Below are 25,424 nucleotides of genomic sequence, written 5' to 3'. Positions count from 1 at the left end.
ACGGGACAAAGAGTCCCTGTGGCCTGGCCTCCTCCAGCAGCTCGCCTTAATATGTTTATTAGCAAAATGTTCCATGCATCTAATTCACTTAAGACCAATAATACGCTGATTATTATGATACTGGTAAATAACTTGTATATGATATATTTCCCATTAAAGTAGGAATATAAACCCTCTTTGTCAACACCACATCCAAAGTTAACCATCAAAAAAAGGATTCACTATTTTCTTCCTGAATACAGAAGCACAAGAACCCTATTTTCAGTTTCTCTGATTTATTTGAATAGATGTGAAATAGACTAAAACATTCCTCTGTTGATCCAAAAACACTTAAAAGCAAGCCAGTCTCTCCAAAGCCTCAAAATATACCAAGTTAAAAACAAGCTCTAAAAAGGATGATCTTTTTTAGTTCAAAAGAGAAATTCGCAAAAATTGTGCGTAATTTCCCTCTGTGCTTTGATCCAACCAGTGCCAAACGACGGCACCAAAACTAATTGGACCACACATACTGTATCAGACCTCCGGCCGTAACGAAGCCCTTATTGGGCTTTATTACATTTAATTTAGTCAGAAAGACGAATTAAATTCCGTCTAATCTGACAAGTGAACCCAAACTCACATTCATAAGAAATACTGTTGTCTAAAGAAGTTTGTGCCAAAAAGGAGCTCCATTAAAAAAAAGTCACTAGTTCTGTGGTGGTGAGGCTACCAGGCCCGGATCCCTTGCAGGGAGCCCTGGCACGACGTAACCGCGGTCCCTTGGTGTGTTTGTGGCTGCGTGGAGCCTCCGAGGCTGCTCACGTTTCCCAAGTTCATGTTCATGAATGCGCCAGAAGAGCTGGAGGGAGGGAGAGCGGGAATGCTGGTGTAGGTGCAGCTGTAGTTGCTGTTGTAAGCGGGGCTGTTGTATGTGTACCCGGGGTATCCGTTATAGCTGTACGGGTTGGTTCCGTATGGAGCAGCAGCGGCGGCGTATCCCTGTGCTCCCCCCAAACAAGGCTTCCCATCCCGGACCAGCACCGGAACAGCGACACGCCTGGGTGGAGGAGGGTGGTGTTGCCCCGCCGCCTCCAGAGACTTATCCTGCCTCTGCCGCTTGCACTTGTAGCGACGGTTCTGGAACCAGATCTTCACCTGGTTGGAGGTGAGTTTGAGGGTGGATGCCAGGTGCTCCCGCTCCGGGGCGGAGAGGTAGCGCTGCTGCTTGAAGCGCCGCTCCAGCTCGAAGACCTGCGCCTGGGAGAAGAGCACTCTGGGTCTCCGCCGGCTTCTCTGCTTCTGTACCGGCCGCTCTGAGTCTCCCTGGCCGCCCTCCGAGGCCTCCTCTCGGGACACCAAACTACAGCTCTCTGCGCAGGTTAGAGAGTCACACAAGAAGGGTTAAAACATCAGGAATTATTATACGTAAAAAGATATATTGTTGGATTATTATTCTAATCATTCAGTCCACAAATGGATTATGCAATCTCTAATATACCATATCTGTCAACAGCAAAAAATAATTACGACGATAACTTTCAATTATGGGACTATTTTTACTGTCTGACTCAAAAAACAAAACATTTAAATTCATTAAATAGAAAAAGGCAACAAACAATATGAGGCAATACAATATAAAACAAATAATCTGTAAAGAAAAATCATAAAATATGAAATACAATGTCTTTAGATAAAAACATCACGTTCAAGAAAAACAGTTTCAATTTGAGTGACTTCCTGAATTTAGGCTTCACACAAAATAGACTCTTTTTATTGAATATTCATAGTCTCCATGATCCCTGTGGACGTCTCTGGGTCTGACTGTGTATTTATTGGCGCTCCTTCTCCGTGTCATTTCTTTTACAAGCCACTTTAAACTAATTGTCGGTTTATGGTCCACACATCATAACAGACTGTGCAGAACAGGCGCGCAGCTGAACCACTAGAAAGTGTTTGACGTGTACAGCTTTTACTGGATCCGTCTCAGAGCCTCTATACCGACTTCAACCATTTTCATAGTTCGTTAATGGGACCAGGTCAGGTCAGGTGCATGCGTTGACAAGACAACAGGCCTCCAAAGACTTAAATCTACCTCCTTTACTTTTCCTACTGTATTAAGAATTTTGCTCCTTTCGAGAACTTAAATTGTGACCCAACGGCACTATAAATATAAAGGGACATAATAATTGAATGAGAGATGATTAGAAAGTTAAATGTTAACGCATGAAGTCCTTAATTAAAACATTTTTACGCTTAAATTGAAGATTCCTGTAACATATGTAGCCTATTACGGGTTTTCAACATTATTACATTTCAGGTTGTAATTTAAAAATATAAAACACATTGTTTGTAATGGAGAAACAGGAATATTTGTTTGTGCTGCACATTATGCAAATTCATTTAAGCCACTAAAATGTGGGAATTGCATTAAAGTAACTGCTTACTTTTTCATTTATGTTTTATAAAATGTATTTATTTATCTCTGACTAAAAGGTCAGAATATTTTTACTCTTATGACTATTGATACACTTTCCCTTTGTTGTCTTTTGTTTGCCCTGTACAGCAGCAGCTTATGCGTCAACTCACTGCTCTCCTGGTCCTCCAGCTCGGCGGTCTCCAGCTTAGCACCCTGCAGCCCGGAATGGACGTACATGTCCGGGGACAGGCTGGTCTCCCCGCGGTCCTCCTCCCCTCGCACCGCCAGTGCGCTAAGGTAAGCCAGGTTATCCTCTCCGTCCGAGAATGGAGGACTGTCTCGGGCCCCGGCGAGCATGCAGGACGACGGGGTTTGGAAATGCTGCTGCTGGGAAGGGGAAGTCCCAGACAACAGCTGCTGGGTGCTGTGGACCCGGTGCTGGACCTCCAGGGACCCGGATTGTTGCTGCTGCTGCTGCTCCAATTTGAGGATATCCTTGACAGAAAACGGCGTGGATGTTAGCGGGCTCTGCAGCATCATGTCATCCAGCTCCTGCTCTGCAGCACCGAGGAAATGAATCCCGCCGAGTAACATGCACTCCCCCAATCCTTCTCCACTGTTTTTCTAACAAATAATTGAGCTTAATAGCCCCTTCTTTGGTAATTGGAGGTGCGTTAAGCTTCTGGAATCCCTCATTGCCGTATATCGCACGAAAACATGAGCAGTAGTCCAGGTTCTGTCCATGCAGGTCTATACAGATATGATGTCGGGCTTTGTGAGTGGAGTTTGGACCGGGGCGAAGGAGCGCCTGTGCCTCCTCTGCTGTCAGGGGGAGGGGTGTGAAATGGAAAGTCCGTGCGGGCCTGAAGGGGAGCATTTGGGAGAAAGAGAGAGGGAAGGTGGGGCGTAGGTGACGTGTGTTCCCGTTCTGGTTTTGTTTTTAGACTTGCGTGAAATATGGTGGAGTAATTTTCTGACATGCTCCTCCACTGTCCAATGGTTCCTTCTGTGCTCACTAAGTTAACTCCAAAAGCCTTTCAAGCACAATGTAATGCACAAAAATCCCTGCTCTGTGTGTGTAAATATAGAACATCCCTCTTTTATTTGCTATGTAGTGTCGTTTAACTCTATTATTTGCAGTTTCCATCATTCCACAGGCATAGCATGCACGGGGATCCTTGTCTTGGTCCGTTCTCAAATGCGTAATTCTGTGCGTAAACCTTTTATTGAGGCACACCATGCGGCACACGTGTTGCAATAACGGTGGCACGTCAAGGTCAATGGTCAGGTCAATGAATAATAGAAGGGGGGGCGTCTTTGTTATATTGCTATAGAGTGGAAAACAAAAAAAATGGGGATTAAATTGTTACGCAAAACTAATAGGCTACAAGTTGATTTTGTTTTCTGTATAAAACTTTTAGGAATACATAAACGTACCTCACATTGCTCTGGCTTACAAAGTTGAGGTTTACTTTGTATTAATATCAGACGAAAATTGTCCCGTTTTGGTTTGTTGTATCACATCGGCCTTAAAGACCCCAGTTGTGATCAGAAGACACACTTACATTTTTAGAAATACACCAGTTTGCCGAGCCAATTTTTTTTGAAGGACAATGCTTTGTTCCTTTTTAAGATACGTTTGAAAGCTGAGACTTGTTCAAACTTTCAATGATTAAAAAAAAAACGTCCTTAATTTGTAAGGACAAAAGACGAATCAAATCTGTCAGACTGAACAACATACAATGCTTCAGGCTACCTAATGTTAGAGAGTAAAGAGGATCTTTTAATATCTCATATTTTAAAGGAGATATCAGAAACAATTAGGAACAGGCTACATTTTAAAACTATAATTAAAACTAAATGTGAGATTTTCAGTCAGACCCCTCTTTTATTCATCTCCTGTAGGCCACTTTAAAAATCTATAAACTCTTGAAATGGATCTAACTGAGACTACGAGACTATAAGTTTTACTCTCCCCTGCAGTAGCCATACTCTCTCTTCAGCCCTGCAATAAGCCGCCTGGCCTCGGTGTCCCTCAGTCCTCTTTATCGCGGGTGTTGTATTAATAACCGCCCTGGGCCGATAAGCAGGGCCCCCCGGGGCAATTAAGATTCCTCCAGGAAAACTGCCTGACGTTTTTAGCCGGTCTAATCTACTCCTATCAGCTCCGCTTTCCGTTTTCCAGCGGGACCCCTCGCCTCTGTCACCCCTCTGCCTCTGCTCCTCCTGTGGGTTATTCTGACAGTAAGCAGCCCGCAATGTGATCAGTAAAGGTAAGAGTTTAGGAATATATAAAGACTGAGAGTTGCACAATATTGAAGTTTTATGTGATTTATTCATATATCATATTGAGGAAACACTTGTGGTTTAAGTCTAAAGTTTAATTAGTGAGTTGTTTTTTTTTACATGGACATGGCATTCATGAAATAACTGTACTCAATTTTAAAGTTATAAAAAAGTTATTTCATGATAAAGCAGCACATGATGCTGCATTAATCAGCTATGTAGAATTTTTCAGACAAGCAGTTCAAAGAGACAATTTGGGGAAATGAACATATCAATAAAAAAGTAAATAAATAACAGAAGTTCGTTGTAATTGAAATGCTGCATCATACTCAGTCTTCTTACATTATTGTATTTTGTGTCGATGCCTCTTTTCTGTACTTATTTGTTATTCGAGACCACTAAAATCCTTCAAAACAAAATCTTCATTTCCAAATCTTTTTGTGTGTGTAATAGCAAAATATAAACTCCTGTTTATGACAACAGACCCTCCAAAGTTATACAAGGACAGAAAAATACAAGGACACAATCTTGGTGTTCTCAAACAGCCGTGATGTCTCTCTTACCTTAAAGATTTCCTAAACTAACTTTTCCTCACACAGTGTGGTTTAAACAAACTGGGGCTCTTCCTACACATATGTTTCAAGTATTATATCTGAAATAAAAAGAGGAGAAATGTTTGCTTATTCCTAACTCAACAACTATTGAGTAAAATGTATCAAACATTTTGACCTGCTTAAAAAAGTTGCAAAGTTAAATCAGTTTATTTTGTACCATCTAAGTTTGTTTCAAGATTACATTTTTTTTAATGTCTTATAAAGTCAACAGATAGAGAACATGATTGTATTATCTCTAGCTAGCCATGCGTGTCATTATTATAGACAGACACATACTGTAAGTATCAAGCATTAGATGGTAAAGTATTTGTATTCAATCATAGATATGCTATTTTTATTTTCTTTATAGCTGACTGTTACAATTTAAGAATTTATGCCAGCAATATAACAACATTTCTTCACAGTTTTACTTTTATCAGTATTAAAATCCTCTCAAACAGAAAGTACCTCTTGTGTGAATAGACATGAACTCTTAACAGAAAACAAACTGATAAGAAATCAACATAAGATTCTATCCTTCATCTCCCCTCAACCCTACAACCAAATCCATTGAAATGATGTTGTACTCTGTTATACTGTAAGGACATCGACACTGGATTAAACTCTGGACTCAGAGTCATATACTTTGAAGCTTTACAAATGATGAAGAAAATATGCAAAAACAAGACACAAGCTTCATTTAAAGCTGTCTCAAACTATTGCCACAAAGTGAACATCCCAGCATTATTTGAGTTCCTTGACTCCTTTGTTTGTCTCTTATAAAATATTGTAAAGAATCTTTGCATAACTTTGCTGTCAGATTTTGCTGACATTTTCCAAATCCATTGACCAATTACCTAGGATTTCATGACACTATATTTGAAATAACTAAAAAACATATTTAATACCTTTTTGAAATACAGAATTTCATAAACTTTCAGCAAATATCAGATTTTTATTATAATCCATTTTGAGTTTTGGCAATGTGCACATCATGCGTCTGTTAGGGCTGCTCAATTTTAGCTGTGACAATATCAATTAATAATGAATTAATTGTGGAATTCTTCATAATGCAAAGTTGAATTAATCCTGCTGGTGGCCTCTGACAGACCCAGGCTGGGTGTTCCCTCCTCTGTGTGCAGCTCAGGTAGTAAATATCCTGATGTGCAGCTCTTTCTATGGAACCTGCACATAGACAGATATATGTGTGGATGTTCCTGTAGACTCTGTGGCGACTCTCTCCAATTCACATTATATCATCATCAGCATGTCCTCGTAAAAAAGTGCCAAACAAGGCAGGATAGTGTTTAGGTTGGCACACAGCCACCTCCATTTACTTTAAATAACATTAAATCCAAAGACGCCAGGCTGAGCGTCACATGGACCAACGGTCTGCAACAGAAAATTAAAACTGTTTTAGTTTGAGTCAAGAGATGGGACTTTTGGTTTTGGCTGGATGGTAATGCAAGGATGAGAGTTTAAAACTAAGGATCAGACCTTGAGCAGTTTCAAGGATAGATTCCTAAATGTTTCCAAGTAGAATTGACAGAAAGTCATTACTCATATTGTCTAATAAGAACAAGAGCAGACACAACCACCAGAGAAAGTAAAAAAAAAAAAAAAACAGGTCACCAGTCCACAAAGGCCCTATTAATACATGCACATGCTCCTGAAAATTAGCTGACATTATTTGGTAGAGCACATTTTTTTTTTGATTATGTTTTTATCCTGTGACCGACGCACAGTGCGATCTATGCACATGTCAAGACACTGCTTTAAACTCACTTCTGCTCACCAATATGTTCTACCCATTGTTTCTTCTGAATACATTCAATAACATGTAGCATTGATATCATGGCAAAAATACCCCCCCCCCCACCCCCCCACCCCATTGTCCAATTAAGAAAACTTCTTGATGTGAAGCATATATGTGAACATGCAACAGAAAACCCTCCTTAAGTGTTCAAGACATTTTCATGAGTGCATGTGTGAAAACAGATAAAGAGACAGAAAACCATTCATGCTCACATCCACACAGGCAATGAAGCCACCTGTTAACGTAATGATACTATGTTTTTGGGCTGTGGGAGGAAGCCAAAGTACCCGGAGAGAACCCACACATGCCCAGGGAAAACATGCAAACTGCACAGAGACAGGCCAGCCAACATTTGGCAACTTGGTCACAGATTGAATTTCTACATTTTTTAGGTTCAAACACATCTGGCTAAAACCACAGAATATATAAAACATGGATGTAGTCTCAGTGACATCATTGATTGTTTTCTTAAGCACAGTTTGAAGTGAAATAATTGTGGTCTTATATTGGAAATGCTGTCTCAAACAAACTTTCGGTCAACTAAGGAGCATGCAATGAGTTGGAGCTGAGGTGGGCCTTAAGCCTCCTGGGCTACAACATCAAACATCAAAATTGACGAGTTATTAAAAAAGTTCAACTCCCATTCAATGTGCCAATAAAGACATGAGCTACTCAGACCAAATTTGTTTTTTGAACCATGCTGTAAACGGTTTTATTACTGCTGTCAAAATTGACATTTTAAAATGGATGTTGATGAAGCTAACAGGGTTTTTGGAGCCAGCCAGTGGATGCTCAGGGAACTCCAGTTTTTTGTACTCCAGTATTGGCGTCTTTTTTTACACTGGAGGTTACCACTTGGCTACAACAGGATATTTTATACAGGTTATTTTTCATCCAAATGTCTGCGATAATAAATTCAACTGTTGCATTCACACATGCAAACACATTTGAAACATTTTGAGTGTACCTCAGGGATCATGACTGGGTCCTCTGAGGTTTAATATGTAGGCATGCAGGAAAACCACACAATGAGAGGACTGTGGTTGTGGTTTCTCAATTTGAACAACCTGCTAGTGCTGACAGAGCTGGAAGGAATACTGTGACCTCTGTGGAGCTTCTGTTTGGCCTTTTATCTTCCACACAAACACAAATAAGTCAGCTAAACTTTCTAAAACACTTTGCAGACATTTAATGAGGTTTGAACACTAAGGCAAGCAGCCTTAAAGCTTTGACTTTTACATTCTTAAAACTTAAGTATTTTTGTTCTGCTACTTCTGAAATGTAAGTACTTTGATTATTTACGATTAGCAATAATAAACTTCAGAGTCATACTGACGTAAAAGGCATTTGTATTATTCTCATAATTCCCATGTGTATAGAGATTGTGTAGAATATTCTAAAAATATATTTGAATGCTTAAACATTTGAACAGAGATATTCATTTTTCATCCCATCCTAGAATCAGGGGGATTTAAGTAAACACTTTTAAAAGTATATCCTTTTTATGTAAAGTCATCTTCACGTTTTACTTTCTGCAGATAACTGGAGTAGTGTGAGTGTGTATTTCAGTCCAACTTTGTTTAAGAGTTAATAACTTTCCATTAACATGAGGTTAGGAGGAATGCACTGGTTTTTCTCTCTGTCTCTCAATTTGTAGGCCATTATGTGTGTGTTTGTGTGTCTGCGTGTGCGTTATAGAGGAGATAACAATAGGAAACGCTACACCTCTTGTTTGCTGTCATTTGCGAGCTGACGGAGGCGCCAGGCGGCTCTGGATGGTTCGATGGAGATGGGGAAGAGATAATCTCAGCCAGTGCGTGTGTGTGTGTGTGTGTGTGTGTGTGTGTGTGTGTGTGTGTGTGTGTGTGTGTGTGTGTGTGTGTGTGTGTGTGTGTGTGTGTGTGTTGGGGACACTTTTTCTGATGTGACAGCCAGCAACAGGGACGCTTATACTTAATTATGATGTCCAAGAGTAGAAAAAGAAGAAAGAAAATAAATCACACACTTTCATTGTAAATGTTTTCCACGTCGTTGTGTCCCTCGGGTCCCTACAGTCTGGGATATACTATAACAGCTCTCAACAAAATGCTCGTTGTAGGTAATATTATATCTAAGCTATAGCTGCGGAACTAGTAAGCAATTTACCTAAAAACTAGAAAATGTACCAAAATTGACAACAGCGCAACATATAGCCTACATTTAATAAAAACAAAGTGCCATACAACTCAATTTCATTTTTTTCAGCTCGAAAAAAACACACATTTATAGGCTACAGGCTACATTGCATTGTTTTAGCCACTATTTACATTACGTTTCTGTTTAAAAAAAAATTACGGCTCATAGGCCTAAGTCTCTTAGAAACTGTGTTTTCAAAAGGTGTTTTGAACAAAAAATGTAAGAAATTAACGAAAAAATGCAAAACTGGAGGGAAAATTTTACATTTTCAAACGAACATTCAGGATCTAGGCTATTCATAATTGTTATGTCATATTCCCTTTATTTTTTATTTTTTTCTCTTATTATAACAAGAGAACTTTGGTTAACTTCTATAATCAGTAGTGACATGATTAATTCATTGTCTTTAACTGTGGCCGTCATTAGACAATTTAGCGCGTTTTCGACGAAATTAAGTTTGTGTGATTCTAAAACTTATTTTATAAGTTTAGTATGATAAAAGGCAGCTTGAAATTACAAATATTCGACTTAATTTGAACTTTCCTAAAATGATTTTGTTGATTTCTTTCCTCAGAGAAATTGAAGTTTTTAGTTTCTCCTCAAAATGTTCCACAAAACTTGTGGGGAAATGTACGTGATTTATAAATAGTATTGTTGAATGTCTAATATTTTACTTTTAAATGACGAGAGGGGGTTTTCTATTGAAGCACCCTGTGGGAAAAAAAACACTCTCTGATGGACTTGTTTTTTCCCCTTAAAATATTTTAATAAAAACAATACAATATTTTAGATAGCCTACATTTGTGCAAGCAAAATCCACCAAAATGTGCACAAACACAATATATAAGCCTATAAATATTTGACTGAGTTTGCTGTAATGATCCGGTGTCCTCCTCTCCTGCATAAAAGTTCGCGCTTCTCGCTGCATCCTTCTTAAAATCGTGCAAAGCTGAACCGCGCATGTTGAGTGTTTAGATTGCAGGAGCCTGCAGTCAGTAATAGCTCCATTAGGCAGAGTGGGAAGAAGCTATCTCAGTGATCCGTAACGTCTATGTCCGCCCGGCGGGACTCAACCAGCGGCCACACACACCTTTCCAACAAGGGCGAGCCGATTTCTAAAATAACACCCGGATGTATCCTACACCACAGAGAGTAAAACTGAATAAGACATGAAAACATTTTTTTCCAAAAGATTTGCGAAAAAAAGGAAAAAAAGGTAAAAATATTTCTCTCAGGAATTGTAGGAAAATAAAAAATAATTTCCATATTGTACTTTGGTGTTAACATCTGGCCGCCTATTTGGCGCTCATTCAGAGCGCTGAGTCGTTAAAAGTTCGGGTCAGGCCTCTATATCTCACATACACAACACCAAATGCAGCGCATGACGCAACCGGCTGTGTTTATGAACCCGCCCGGCCTGCTGTATAAATTGTGGCGTTGAATAGTTTACCTAATGGGACTTCTGTTTCTCGTTTTCTGTCACGCCGCACGCCAGACTCCTCTGACAAACGGCGGAGGAATTCCTGATTAATGTGGGAATTCATGCGAGAGCGAAAGGTTCCCCCCCCCCTTCATATCCATGCAAATAGAATAAATGATCTTCACCCGGGAGATTTGTTGATAATTGATGTGTGTTGTTTTGTTTCTCATTTTGTATCCTTGAATAAGAAGGATAAACCAGAGCTTGATGCAGAAGAGGGAGTGAGGCCATCCGCCCTGTATATCGACTCCCAAAGCCTCCACTTCCATTGTTATTACTGCAGAGGAAACAAGTCGTTACAGCCACGCAGCTCTGATTTATTACCGTGTTGTTTCTTAACTTAAGTAGAAATTTCCAGAGAGGCTTGTTGCTGTAATCTGATGAGAAAAGCAAGAGAGGCAGAGCTGTGTCTCCAGAACTAAAAATGAGCTTTTAAGGCTCTCTAATCTTTTCACAGCGCAGGGATTAATTTCTCAGAGCTCTCGAGGAGTTGTTGAGTATTTTTATGATGAATAATTTCCCCCCAGATAAGCTCAGACCCACGTGATGATTCCTCCCGTCCGCTCCGAGAGAGACGTCTGTGTCTCTGTATAAACTGAAGGGCATTAGTGGTTAGAAGACGGAGACAGACCACTCCATCACGCGGCGCAGACGGTCCGGACCCCCCCCCCCCCCCGCACCATTAGAACCCCTTCTCATCTAGCGTGTCTTTATCTGCTCTCTATCTCCCAAACAGCGTCCGACCTGGCTGCTTTACGACCTGCAGAGGGGTTTTAACCATCAATCACTGGCGTCAGAGCTCTGCCAATCACGAGGTCTCAGTCTCCACACACCAGAGACTGAGACCCGACACACGCAGTGGCTCGTCACCTTATAAATACATGATGTCTGTTTTTGGTGGCTTTAGAGGGTTTAAAACTGAGTTAATAAATGCACATAACAACGTCATGCAAATCTACTCTTAAGAAGGGGATGTTCTTCCTATTTCGGTCAACTTTCTAAATCATAGTTAGGAAAATAAAAACATGTTTTTATCCTCAAATCGAGCCCAGATAATGATTTCGTTACACACTAAATGTTGCAATCATTTTCAATTTGGCGTCAGTTTTTACTCTGTAGACCTTTGCAAACGCGCAGACCCCCCCCCCCCCCCCCCCCCCCCCCCCATCCCCCTTTCTGGGTTATTGTATTTTTATTTTCATTTACATGTTTGTTTTTTTCCTCTTAATTATTTGCCATCCAAAATCACATTTTCCAGAAGCATTAGATAGGAGTCGGGGTTAATATTCTCCGGAGAGCAGGCCTGCAGATACTTCATGGCCCACTATAAACTGCTCTGCTGTCCTGCAAGAACTCATTTGTTCGGAAGATGTAGAGAAAGTTTCCACTCACACGACCTCTGTCACTCCTGATGAATGAAGGCAAATAGATTCAACTACAACTACAACCTTTGCAGCTACTACTGCTGAAGCTACTGCGCACAAAAACAAGGTCCACCGTTTTAACCCGTGAAAGACATTAAAGCCTGAACATAGAAATATCCTGTTTTCTTTAAATTCATTCTGACATAAAATTAATACTTGGAAAATGTCGTAATCCGTTTAAGAAACCTATAAATATCAACAATAAAGGGAGTTTCAGTGTTTTTTACTGTCGCGCACTGTGGTCACTTTCTTCCAGGTTTGGATTACGCCGATCAATGTGTGCGCGACGTCATATAATGCGCGTCCTCGTTGACCTGACAGTCACCTCTCCTCTGCAGATGGAGGATGGAGGTCCTCGTTGCCCGAGGCATGCTGCTGCCGGCCCCGGGCAGCTCTCCGTGTATAGCCAGAGGAAGGGCCTGTTTCCTGGATCAGTTTACACACGGGTCTCCGGAGCTCCGCGACTAGGTGGGACCGGCCGCTTCTTGCCGGACGGACACCGGCAATCGATCACTTCGACCACAGAGGGCCTCGGAGGCCAGAGGCGCACAGCTGGGTTGGCTCCGGACCAAGAAGGGGGTCAAGGGCCCCCTGCACCGCCGCTGCTCGAGAGTTTGTCATCCTTACGCCCCCGGGAAGACAACTGGGCGGAGGGCTGGAGGATGTTTATTGCTGCTTCTCAGGCAAGCTTCCTGCCATTAACTTTCACTTTCACTTCCACAGTGAAGACATTTACAAGGTTTTAATTTATCTTAAACCAGATCACTTGCCCTCCTCAACAAAAAACAACATCAAAAAACTAATGTTATTGGCAATGAAAGTTTCAGTAACAAATTTTCCCCAGAGTTAAACTAGTCAAAAAAGGACACCATATGAAAACAGTAAGCAATACCAAAACATTTAAAAAATAAAATCTGAAAAGAACCTCTAAAAAGAAAAACAAAGGAATTTATGTTTATTACTGTATCCATGTTGAAATATATATTAGAGTTAGCTACACCCCTGATGAAATAAACAATTTACAAGATATTAAACCATATAAATGTATAATTCAGGTTTTATTATGATCTCCAGTATACAATCACTGTAGCCCACATAGAACAAAATAAACACAAATATAAGAATACATACCCAAGATTCAGAAGGTAGTCAAAATCATTGTATAAAAAAACAAACAAACAGGATTTTTTAATCCTTTCTTTGGACTTCAAATTTTTTTTTTACTTTCCAACAAGAAATTATCATCATTTTTACTTTTTACTTTTTAATATAATCAATCAATCAATCAATCAATCAGTAAGTCAAAACTCTACACACCATAGAGCAAAAAAGTCATTCCAGTTTTGGTGGATATGGCACTCAAAACGACACTTCCTCCAATGGGCTAAAGCTGCTCCTTTAACTGTAAAGTTAACAATAAACAAATAAACTAAACTAATGATTGGTCAGAGAAGACATTTCTTGTGATTTCTGTGTGGTCGGTTTTCCGAGGTTCATTCTGAGTTCAGGTGTGTTACATGTAGTTGGAGTTTATCTGAATTCATTTTCAGTGTTGACATGAAGAGAATCAACACGTTTGCTTTACCTCTGTTCTTACTTCTCCCGAAGCTACCTGAGAAGTGTGTGCATAACCACCAGAGCTGTGTGATGGGAGTCATTCATGCATACAGTGCATGTAAGCCTGCCTGCCTGCTTGCGAGTGTATGTGTGTGTGTCTGTGTGTCTATGTGTGTGTGTGTGTGTATGTGTGTGTGTGTGTGTGTGTCTGTGTGTGCATGTGTGTGTGTTTGAGAATAGGGTCTAGTTTTCTCTGAGCTGAACTTGATGCTGTAACTAAATCTATGGAATCAGCTAATGAGCCTGACAGACATGTTCCTATCCTCAAAGACGTGTAATGATGCTTTCAGTTCTCCGGCTGACATTTCATTAGTGTGTGTGAGCGTGTATGCATGTTTGGTCTATTATGAATGAATAATAGGGACACAAAAGAAAGACTATTCCAAAATTCCTTTTTTTTTCCCTTTTTTTTTTTAAACTATTGATAAAACTTAATTGTTGAAACTTAAGTGAGAGTCATCATAATTAACTGTTAAAAACGATGTGTTGCTTTAACATACATTATTGTGTAATTTTTCTCAAACAGCTCATAATATGAAAAAAAACCTTCGATTTGTCAAAAAGTGCACAAAATGCATGTTTTTTTTTGGTTTTTTTTACAGTTTTTTACAATTGCTATGGCAATTTTTTCAATACTTTTAACAAGTTTCCTTAACTCTTAACGCACCAACACACCTAAAACACACAATTGGCAAAACAGTTAATTTCCTGCTCAAAATCACACATCGTAAACTAAACTAAAGTGGATGAACAATACTTGCCTCTCTCTAGTGACCTGCTAGACCATGATCTCAGTAACCTCTCAGACGGCCAAAGGCTTCAGGTGAGATCTATCTGTAATTCAGAAGTTTTCCAGGAGAATCCTGGGAGAACAAATATTGTTGAACATGACATTGTTGTTAGAGAAGGTGCTTCTGTGAGAAGATTAAGTTACAGGATCCCTGATGGCCTGTTGGCCTCACTGAGGAGGGAGGTTGACCTGATGCTGTCCCTGCGGATCATCGAGTGGTGTAACCCAGTGATGCTCGTACCAAAGAAGGATGGAAGCGTAAGGTTCTGCATTGATTTCAGGTACCTGAATTGGCTATCCTGCTTCTATCACCGCTTCATACTCCATTTCTCCAACAGGGCAGTTCTACTCACAGACTTGACTAGATCCCGGAGTCCCAATCAGCTACAGAGGAGGCAGTGGCAGCTTTCAGTGATATCCAGCAATCAATAAGTAAGTAACCTGTTCTGTACAGCCCAAACTTTGACAAACATTTTCTTCTGCAAACTAATTCTTCTGACAGGAGTCTGGGAGCTGTGTTACTCCAGGGACCTCAGGAGGATCGGCGTCCAGTCGCCTACATCAGCTGGAAACTGTTCCCCAGAGAGGTTTGATATTCAGTGGTGGAGAAGGAGGCACTAGCTATCAAGTGGGCCCTTGATTCCTTTTCGATACTACCTACTTGGTCCAGAGTTCACCTTGGAGACAGATCACAAGGCCCGTTTAGTTTGAAAACTTGGTTTTCTATTTTTTGGTAAAATAAAAACGTACCTTTTCTTTAAACTTACTCCTTTGTCTTGTGCCTCGCTGCTCACTCCCTAACAGTCCCCCCACAAGAGAATCCTTCTCACCAGGGTAAGAGTGTTTATAAGACACACTACAAGTGAAGGCCTGTGTCTGGCCATGAAATGTTTGTCTGATTTCACCTATGGCTTTGATGATGTCACCAGTTGTAATAAATCCATGGATTTCATTACATACATTAAGATTTGGGTTTTTCTTTTTCAGGCTTTGGTAGAGAAACCATCCAGTGGTGATGAGAAAACATACCATCTCCTCACAGAAATACAAGGGTTCTGAAGGTAAACTTTTGATATGATTCTGAGAAAACTCTGTACCAATAAAAAAAAAAGCAGCCGTGCAATGTAACACGGGGGAATTAAGAATCTGATCCGTCTGTGTTTGAGGATTATTCTCTGAATCGTTGCTCTGCATGGTTTTGTCGGTGTGACGTAATGTTAATATGTGTTATGTTTTTATCAACAGGGATATACAATGTGTTTCTAATCATAAAAGACAGGTTTTTCCATATTTCAATCCTTGCGTTGGAAAAGGTCAAGACGGGTATCAAAGAGATTTTTGATTTTTATCGCAGCCTCATTGTTGACCAAATTAAGCATTAATAGAAAAAATGGATGTAGGATCTTTGAAAGAGGTTAGTTGAGACCTTCTTCTGTAAGTGCTATTTTTTTTATTTCTGATAAGCAGAATTTTAATCCCACCTCTCCACACACCACACACTCGCAAGTCTAAAATAAAGATGGACTTCTGCATGTCCAAGGATTACCACGATGAGGGCTGCAGTAAAGCATTGATGTTCAGTCTGGGCCATGAAATCCACCTGGTGATCGGGGTCAGTGTCTGTTACCGCCTGTAATTATGATACATTGGGTAAAAGTGAGTTACTGTGTTATTATGGCACTTGTTGCTTCTTCATTAACTAGTCATGTCTAGAAGTTGAATATGCTAATGTCTGGGTGACAGTAGCTCAGTCTGTAGGGACTTTGGTTGGGAAGTGGAGGGTCGCCGGTTCCAAAACCGGTGTGGACCTAGTCTGGAAATTGGTCTGGTAGCTAGAGAGTTGCTATTTCACTTCCTGAGTCTTGCTGAGGTGCGCTTGAGCAAGGCACCGAAACCCCAACTGCTCGGGCACTCTTTCATGTGCAGGCCCTCACTCTAACATCTCTTTAGTGCATGTAGTGTGTGTATTTCAGCCTGTGTGTAGCATGTCTCAATAATGGAGTGAAAAAGTAATTTCTCCCTGTGGGATTAATAAAGGATATCTTCTTCTTTTTACAATGTTTGTCTCTGATAAACATATATATATATATATATATATATATATATATATATATATATATATATATACTGTATATTCCTCAAATCAACACATGTAAGTCATATTAATATGTATGCCAACTATGAGTAAAACCAAGTTTTATAAAGGAAGAATGTACAACATTTTACACATAAATACAGCAGAAATCAAGTATATCCTGTGTAAATGTCTCTCTGAGTCATGACTGTCTACAATGAGGGAGAAGCCTCAGCTGTACTGTTGTCGGAGCCGTGTTTGCATGGACACGACGGCCTTGAGTTTAAAGTAGTTTTAGTCAAGGACTAGAGAAAAGAAGAATAACATACTCACTGCTTATTTGGATGGCACGTAAGTGTGTTTAGTCAATTTATTTTCAATGTAATTGGATCTTTCAGGCATTAAATGTAAAAATTTCTGCACATTTAAGTAACAGATTTTAGTTCTTCTGATTTCGCACACCAAGACACCATAGTGCCAACATGCTCGTCCTCAGTTGACTCAAAACATCACTTAATAAATCCTTCAAACCGGAGCTCCTTGTTGTGCAGATCTTGTTTTTACTTTCCTTGACTGCTCAATAACTACTCAAGAAGTCTTTGTTTTTCTTTTGTTTTTTTGTTCTCAACAATAATCGAAGAGAGCCTATTTCTTCTGTCGTCGTCGGATGCTTCACAGAGGCTTTGCCCGAGAACAGGTACTTAAATTTATTTGGATGCATTTCTATGTTTCTTCCATTTTGTAAAATATTTTTTTTATTATCATTTTGACTTAGTTGGCTCCTCTTTGATTCCCAGAATGAGCAGACTTCTTCACAAACACATGTTTGAAGAGGCTGAAAAGTTTGCCATCACATTTGAGCTGGATTTAGAGGTAAGTGACTGACTGTGCGCCTGTCTATCCGTCTATCCCACCGGTCTCCGGGAGCCAGAGGAGAGCAAGACGGGTTCGGGTGATCTCGCACGAGAGATGGGTGTGTGGGAATCACTGTGAATAGGTAGCGAATTTTTGGAAGAATTGTCATTTTAATTGTTGCTTTTCTGCCTAGGATGGGTAGTGGGAGGTTCATGCACCTGCACTCACACACACAGGGGAGTATTTTAATAAATTGGACGCTTTCTTGTGCTTTCTACAGCCAATAACAGTGTGCAGTTTAGGAGTGGATCCAGCTCGACTGTACGGGATTCAAATCGGCGAAGAGAAAGTATAATCATAGTGAGGTGAAACGCTGAGTGAATAAAACTGATTCCAAAACGAGGGTGAACCTTGTGTTGGCTGTTACCCACAGACGAAGAGTTAGCCTGTTCTCTGGTGGACAAACAGGTGCCAAACATCAGCAGTTAGCTTGTGCTAGCGTGTGGAAGCTTGTACAAGCAGTAAACGTACACATTACATTCTGCAGTGGATGTGAGCTCCTGGGGGCTATAAGCCCAGGAGGAGGGGCCCGTATTATATTGTGGCTTTGGTGATTTCATAGATTTCAACATTTCGAAATCCCAATCAATTGAACTTATTTGAAATGAATTCATCATGTGAAATGTGTTCAATATACAATTCACATTTACTTATTTGGAAGGGCAAGAATAAAAATAAGGATCAACAATTTATTTCCAATGCTGTGTATTTCAGTGTGGCCTGTTTCAAACCTGCTTTGTGTGTTTTCTTCATTAGACAAGATTGTGTGTGACCTATCAACCTGCGCAGGATTAAGCAACTAATCTTTGGAATGATTCTGCAGGATCTATTCATAGCAGAGGTATAGTGTTTTTTTTTCTCTATCTCACACGCACACACTAAACAGACACATGTAAACGTTTAAAAAGGTCGTGTAGTTTGAAGCCTTGACAGGAGCTAGTAGCCTGGCAGTGATGATGGTTTGATTGACATGTTTATTACCATGCAGTGGGCGGGGCTAATGTATTCTCTACTCTGAGTTCTTGGTCCACACCCTGAAATAGTCCTCAGCCAACAGAGAAAGAATGACACACACACACACACACACACACACACACACACACACACACACACACACACACACACACACACACACACACACACACACACACACACAGCAGTGCAGTGATGCTTGCGTCATGTAGAGGCCTGTCCTTGTGGCTGTGTGTATACCTGTGTGTGTGTGTGTGTTGTTTGCCTGCAGATCACAGAGCTGGAAACATGACAACATTCCCCCTCGCTGCATCTGAGCGGTGACAGGAATGTCAGGAAGTGGCCATCATGTTCTGATGCTCTGATGTTACGGTATTTAGCCCCTGGAGTCACATTTAGTTCTGACAGGGCTTCATAGATCTGCCCTGAATGTGTGCCACTCATCAGTTTTTTTTAACCTGCACAGTCAGTGAGAATGATCAGGACGCCTGCCCTTGACAGTTGATGTAACCTGAACCACACTGTTGGGGAGAATGTGGTGTAAACAGTACGTTTATATCATAAACACATAAGAAACAGGTTATCTGAGGACTCTGAGAAGTCCACAATAAGTCCAAAAGGTATCAGTTTCAGTTCATCTTATCTATGCAAGACTTAAAGGTCATGCTTGGACCAAGCAGCAACCTCTGGTACACCAATGCAGAAATGTTTTTTTATCATTTATTTATATATTTCTGGCCACCCTTGCATTGGAACATTGGCTTTTCACATCAGAAAAGACAGGCCGACAAAAAAAAGAAAATTAATCTAAATGGCCACAAACCAATTGTTGATGTCAAGGTGTGACCTGTATGGGACTGCTAAACTTAAATTTCTCTACTTTGTGATCCACAGCAGCTGGTGCAACTGTATGCACTGTATGCACATCTTGTTTTTTTTTTTGCAAAGCTGCCACCACAGACAGCACAACTGAGCCTTGTACATGAACTCAGAATTTCCGACTTCCGGGTTCTGAGGTCAGAACTCGGAAGTCCAAGTTCAGACTTCCGACCTCGGAAATCAGAAGTCAGAAATTCCGAGTTCAGACTTCTGACCTCGGAAGTCGGAAATTCCGAGTTCAGACTTCCGACCTCGGAAGTCGGAAATTCAAGTTCCGACTTCCCAGATATCTCGGAACTAGGAAATTCCGAGTTCCGAATTCCAACTTCTGACCTCGGAACTCGGATGTCGGAACTTGGAACTTGGAACTCTGAACTCGGAAATTCAGAATTCAGACTTCCGACCTCCGAACTCGGAAGTCGGAAGTCTGAACTTGGAACGCGGAAGACTTCCAGGAAAGTCGGAAATCCTGAGTTCCGACTTTCCAGTTGGAAATGTCAACTGGAACCACCCCTGAAGTCGTAACTACGACTTGGAAACTCGAGGGAAAAAAAGTAGCCCGAGTTCAGATCCCATATAGCTGCTACGTGCATCGAAAGGGATGTTTAAGCTTTAACTGTTGAGTTTAATCGCAGCTTAGCCATCCTTTTGTGTAATTAAATCAATCACACTAATGGTATTGTGCAAGTTCTATCTGTGAAGGTGTTTTCATGTTATTTTCGGTCAGAACCTATCATGTAGTGTTTTGTTATCCTCTGGTATTATGCTGCATTCATGTGGTATCGGAAAAATTATTTTCCAAGTTGTAAAATGCACAGGAACACCTGCTGAAAGTCGGAACAACAACTTGGAAACTCGGAAAAGAATTAGCTGCCCGACTTCCCGACTTCATGTTTAGTTAATGTTAAAGTACTTTTTGTTGTAAAAACATCACGACTTTCCTAACTGAAATCACGTGAACACACTGAAGTCGGAAGAACGACTTCGCAAATTCGAAACTTCCATCACCCAAGCAGCACATGAATGCAGCATTAGCTAACAAATCAAAGGTACTCCATGTTGAAATTCTGAGTTCCAAATTCCGACTTCCGACCTCGGAACTCAGAAGTCGGAAATTCCGAGTTCCGAATTCCGAGAAAGTCGGAAATTCTGAGTTCCGACTGACGACCTCGGAAATAGGAAGTCGGAAAATTCTGAGTTCCGACTTCCCAGGTATCTCGGAACTCGGAAATTCCAATTCCCGAGGTTATTCCGCTTGCGGTTTTAATTCATTATACACCTGTCTAAGTAAAAAATGAATCCACTGTCTTCAAACTATCCAATACGCAGCAGCCCGGCTTTTAACAAGAACAAACAAATGTCCCATATCACGCCAATTTTAGCATCCCTTCACTGGCTCCCTGTTGATTTTAGAATTGATTTTAAGATTATTTTAATTACTTTTAAGGCACAACATGGGCTGGCCCCTTCTTATATTTCTGAGCTTTTAACCCCTTATGAACCAATACGCAGTCTGAGATCCTCTGGCAGAGGAAGTCCAGGCTAAAAACTAAAGGGGACAGGGCCTTTGCTGTTAGAGCCCTCAGACTTTGGAACAGCCTGCCAGAGGAGATCAGACTTCAGTCCCTTGTTTTACATCTCTACTCAAGACATTCTGCAAAAATGCTTTTACTCTGTGATTTCGGTAATTGTTCTTGTTTATTCTCTGCCTGTTGCTTTAATTGTCTCTCTGCTTTTATTTTCTGTTGTAAAGCACTTTGTTACTTGTATAGAAAAGTGCTATACCAATAAAGTATTATTATCATTATTATTATTATTATTATTATTATAATTCATGAGAACCAATCAGCAGTAGGCAGTGTTTTACAATCAAGAATTCAAAATTGGTACTTCGTTCCAACCTTGACCTTGACTATTGCCAGCCAATTGAAAACCAAAAAGGAACTGTTGAAACTGAGGCAAGTTAATAAGTGTTCAGCTGTAACATGCATTATCAACCAGGAAGAGCAGAGGACTTACATCCGATGGATAACTGTTCATGTCCTGTCTGAATTTCCTGATTAGTTACATAAAAACATTATTTTCCAAAACCTCCCCAAGTAGTTACAGTTCCAACACCAACAGCATTTGTACTGTTCTAACAAGTTTAACAGGTATTCCAAATAGAAAGGAGCAGACATCAGAAGTTAAAGAACATATTGCACATCTTTTAAACATGCTAAGTTATGTGACAAAGTGTCAGTATGTGAAGACCTGGGGAAGCAAACTGGTTTGTAACACCATGTCATCTTCCTGAGACTATATGCATCCCTCCTGCTGAGGTATCCTTTAAGCAACACACTAAACCCATTTCAACTCCTGGTTGTTTGGAATCTGACCTTGATATCTGACTTCACATCAAGCTCGCCAACCTCATGACCTGTCTAAATAACATACGCCTACATTCAACCTGAATCCGTCATTTCATCAGTAAATGTTGCAAAATGTAAAGTCCCTGTTCCCTCCCCTCACCCAGCCTCTCTCCCAGCTCTGTTTAGTAAATCATTTCCCCGTTGCCTCTCCACTGAGGGAGAGAACTGTCATGACTCGACACCTCCTGCTCCCCTGGACCAAGCTCGGGCACCTGGGAGCTCAGCTGTCGCAGGATGTGGGAAACCGCAGGACTCCCTCAGGAACCCCCAGACACACACAGTCAGCAGGTGTGTAGACGTCAGGAGGGCTGTGGTGTTGATAGTAGTCAGAGTGTTTGTGCTGCTGCTCCTCAGATCAAGTAGGGAATTTAATCTCTCCCCACATGGAGTCTCACTGGTTGACGTGTTTCGGTTACAAAATGTTGTGGTACAGGATGCATTGCTTCTGTAACAAGAAGGCACCTTTTTTTTTTTCAGTTTTTCTGTCAATTATTTTTTTAACATGAAGGAATCATTCAGGCAATTAAATGCATGAAAATGGGGGAAATTAAATGAACCCAACAAATTATCATCAGAAACTGGAAGCAACAAAGTTTAATGTTTGAAATGATTAACTTATAATCAAATCTAAATTATTTGTCTCCAATTGAACTGGTATGTAACTTTAAATACAATATGATTTATATGTATTAAGTTAACGTTGTTTTGTTCAGAATTGGAAGAAAAAAAACATTCTAATTAAGTTGCTTCATAAGAGATAATTAAATAATAAACAAAGATACTACAAAAAATAAAGTTTAATTTCATATGTATGCATTGCTTTTTAATCGTGTTGGATAAAACTAAAGCTTTGTTTGGGTGATTTCAGAGTTTGCTTTTGAAGGGAAATGTTGTTTGTATTGAATCCAGCATCTTCACAAAGATGAGACAAGTTTCCATTCTATCTCTTTTATTCCAGAATAAAAAGAAACTTAAATCCCTGATTCACCATTTCTGTCAATGAGGATCTAAATGGAAAATCCACGTTAGCCTCAGAGTAAATCTCAAATAAGCTCCAAACCGTATTTTCTCACATATGAAACTGTTATTCAGCAAGCAGCTTCAAGATCTTCTAAGCATTGCGTAAGAACACAAAAGAATAAAAACCATGTGATGATGTGGCTTGATCCAGGACTAAATCGTTTGTTGGCAAGACACCACTTTTTGATTTGTTTGTTTATGAATTATGTTTAAATATTAGGATACTGCTTATTGAACCAGAGGCTGAATTTCACAACAAAGATAAAGGGAAGAGATTTTAAATGATGTAATCTACTCAGTGAATAGTTAGGATTTATGCATGCTAATACATATTTTTCTGATTTTTGACTCTTTGCAAAGTTGACACCTTATAAGACTGATCCAACCCAAAAAGTCCTTCACAGGTTTGTGCTTTATACAGATGGATGATTGAAAATTCTCCTCTGTGTTGGTGCAATGTTTTCAAGTTATCTTGTAAAATGTATCGGCACAGTTTGAATGTGTCACGTATTGGTGATACCAACAATACCAAATTTGAGGTACCATCCTCTCCTCCCCCCCTGTTTAAAACAAGTCTAGAGTTGGATAATAATTACTTTTGGTTGGTAGGCAGAGCCAGTTGAAGCTGAAGACTTAGGTTTTAATAAAAACGTTATAGAATGAGAAAGAAGTGATCTTAGAGTCCTTGTCAACCTGCATGTTCTCTCTATTGGGGGTGCAGTCCAAGATGACATAAGCTGCTACTACCAAAACACACCCTAAGTTCCTAAAAATGGGCTGTGCTAAATTTAGCCAGTCTGTCTGTCTGAATAATATTTAAGAATCTGGAAACTAACTCATGCTCTGTAAAGAATCTGTTGGACAGGTCTAGTATTTACTATGAGAAGTACATTTGTAGCCCAATGAACAAGCACATATCAGCAGACTTTGGTGTATGCAAGAAATTCAGTCTGTAAGGAGTGTAAAAGCAGGAGGTACTAAATCACATCAATGACAAATCTAAATAGATACCTGTATGCAAGTGCAGCCAACACTCTGTTCTAAATCAAACATTTCAAATTGAGCAACTAATCTGCTTGGCGCTGTGTCCCGAAGGCCGATCTGCATTAAGATTTTCCAACGTCCTGGACTGCATCAGAAATGATCGATCGACCCTCATTCAAAACACAAGCATTTCGTTTTCTGCTTCTCATCTGGAGTAAATCTCAAGAATATTAGTTTATTTTACTGGCTCTTACAGCTGAAGTGAGCCAGAGTTAAGCTTCTGTGTAACTTACTATTTACAGTTAAACTGAGACTCACTAGAAACAGACACACAGTAAACTACTCCATTTGGTGTAAGGAACAAATAAATTGGGTATTTTTTTTAGCAGACTTATCTAGGGAGGGGGGGATAGTGCTTTGTTCTGTTCTGAACATGCGGTTGCTTCTCAAGGTGCTTTGAATGGACTGTCAAAATTTGCAGCCCTCATTTTGTAGCGCTGATTTTACTGCGGAGTATGCTGATCTCCTTTTGGACACCTCTACGTTGTAGTCGGGAAAGATGTGTATCTTGGAGCCACGGAAGGATAGGGACCCATCCTCTCTCGCCAGCTTCTGTGGCTACTCTGTGGGCTCTGTCCACAGTCAGGGGGGTAGGAAAGGCGTCTGCTCCAAAAAGTTCTGTAAAGAATATTTCCATGAACGAGGATGGATGCTGACCCTCAACTTTCTCAGGTAAGCCTGTAATATGGATGTTGTTGCGCCTCTATCTATTTTCCAGGTCGTCCTTCTTAAATTTGAGGGTCTCATTTTCTTTGGACAGGGCTAAGCAAGTGGACTCCAGTGTTGTTAATCTGGCCTCCATGTCGTTAAGCGATGTTTCCATTTCTTGAATTGTCTGGTCATGTCGGTCAATGGTTGCTCGGTCAGCGGAGAGTTGGGCTGATAGCTTTTCAATGATGCGGTCTTCCATGGACTTGAGAAGTTTCTCCATGTCTGCAAGTGTCAGTGGCGCGTTGCTAGCAGCGTGCTCAGTGTTTTGGCTAGCTAGAGTTCCCTCGTGTTGGTCATCTTCGTTAGACTGCTCCTCTGAATGTTGGTTCTGCTTTCTTGTAGGTTTTCCCATGTTGTCAAATGTTTGTGCACGCTTGCACAGTAAACTGAAAAGTAGGTGTGGTATGATTTAAAGCAGAATCTTAACAGAGCTCTCCCGGTCTGCAGCCTACTTCGTCATCGCTCAAACCGGAACTCACATTTGATCCTTTTAAACAAAAATACCAAATTGCTGAAGTACTCTTCAAAAAACATTCTTAACCCATCCTTCAATTTTGGACTTTAGCCCACACAGAGTTTTGTTTTAGTTGCACATCATTGCACTAGCGTTTTCCCACTAATGCTAAAAAAAATAATTCTTGTTTATTTACCTCATATACTGTATATAAATCCATCATTTTCTTCTCCAAACAGGTTGCGCCTGTGGTCAAACCCAACTAATGCTTCTCAATGCTCTGTCTGTTTGCTGTCTTGTTGCTATGAATGAAACCAGAAGCATTATGTCGACCAGAAATAAAAGGTCAGGGAGGGGTCACTGCTGTC

The 25,424-nt window shown here is 40.4% G+C and overlaps 1 protein-coding gene across 1 annotated transcript; it reads right to left on the bottom strand.

Annotated features, from left to right (window-relative positions):
* Positions 1-258: 258 nt before the first annotated feature.
* On the bottom strand, positions 259-3,567 carry LOC132983072 (homeobox protein Nkx-2.5-like). Its single transcript, XM_061049313.1, has 2 exons — positions 2,566-3,567; positions 259-1,349 (listed from the first exon to the last, which is right to left on the bottom strand). The coding sequence occupies exons 1-2, from the start codon at positions 2,987-2,989 to the stop codon at positions 706-708; spliced, it is 1,068 nt and encodes a 355-aa protein (XP_060905296.1). The 5' UTR covers positions 2,990-3,567; the 3' UTR covers positions 259-705.
* Between the last annotated feature and the right edge of the window lie 21,857 nt (positions 3,568-25,424).

This window comes from Labrus mixtus, chromosome 2, assembly GCF_963584025.1.
Source record: "Labrus mixtus chromosome 2, fLabMix1.1, whole genome shotgun sequence".
Classification (NCBI taxonomy): domain Eukaryota; kingdom Metazoa; phylum Chordata; class Actinopteri; order Labriformes; family Labridae; genus Labrus; species Labrus mixtus.
The sequence above is the reverse complement of the archived record's forward strand: the minus strand, read 5'-3'. Positions and strand labels throughout refer to the sequence as shown.

What these genes read in the sequence shown, in the direction of transcription:
- LOC132983072 (XM_061049313.1), bottom strand. Translation starts at nt 2,989, where the DNA reads ATGTTACTCGGCGGGATTCATTTCCTCGGTGCTGCAGAGCAGGAGCTG. An exon ending in GCTGGAGGACCAGGAGAGCA is followed by an intron (nt 1,350 to 2,565) that starts GTGAGTTGACGC and finishes TAACCTGCGCAG; the next exon opens with AGAGCTGTAGTTTGGTGTCC.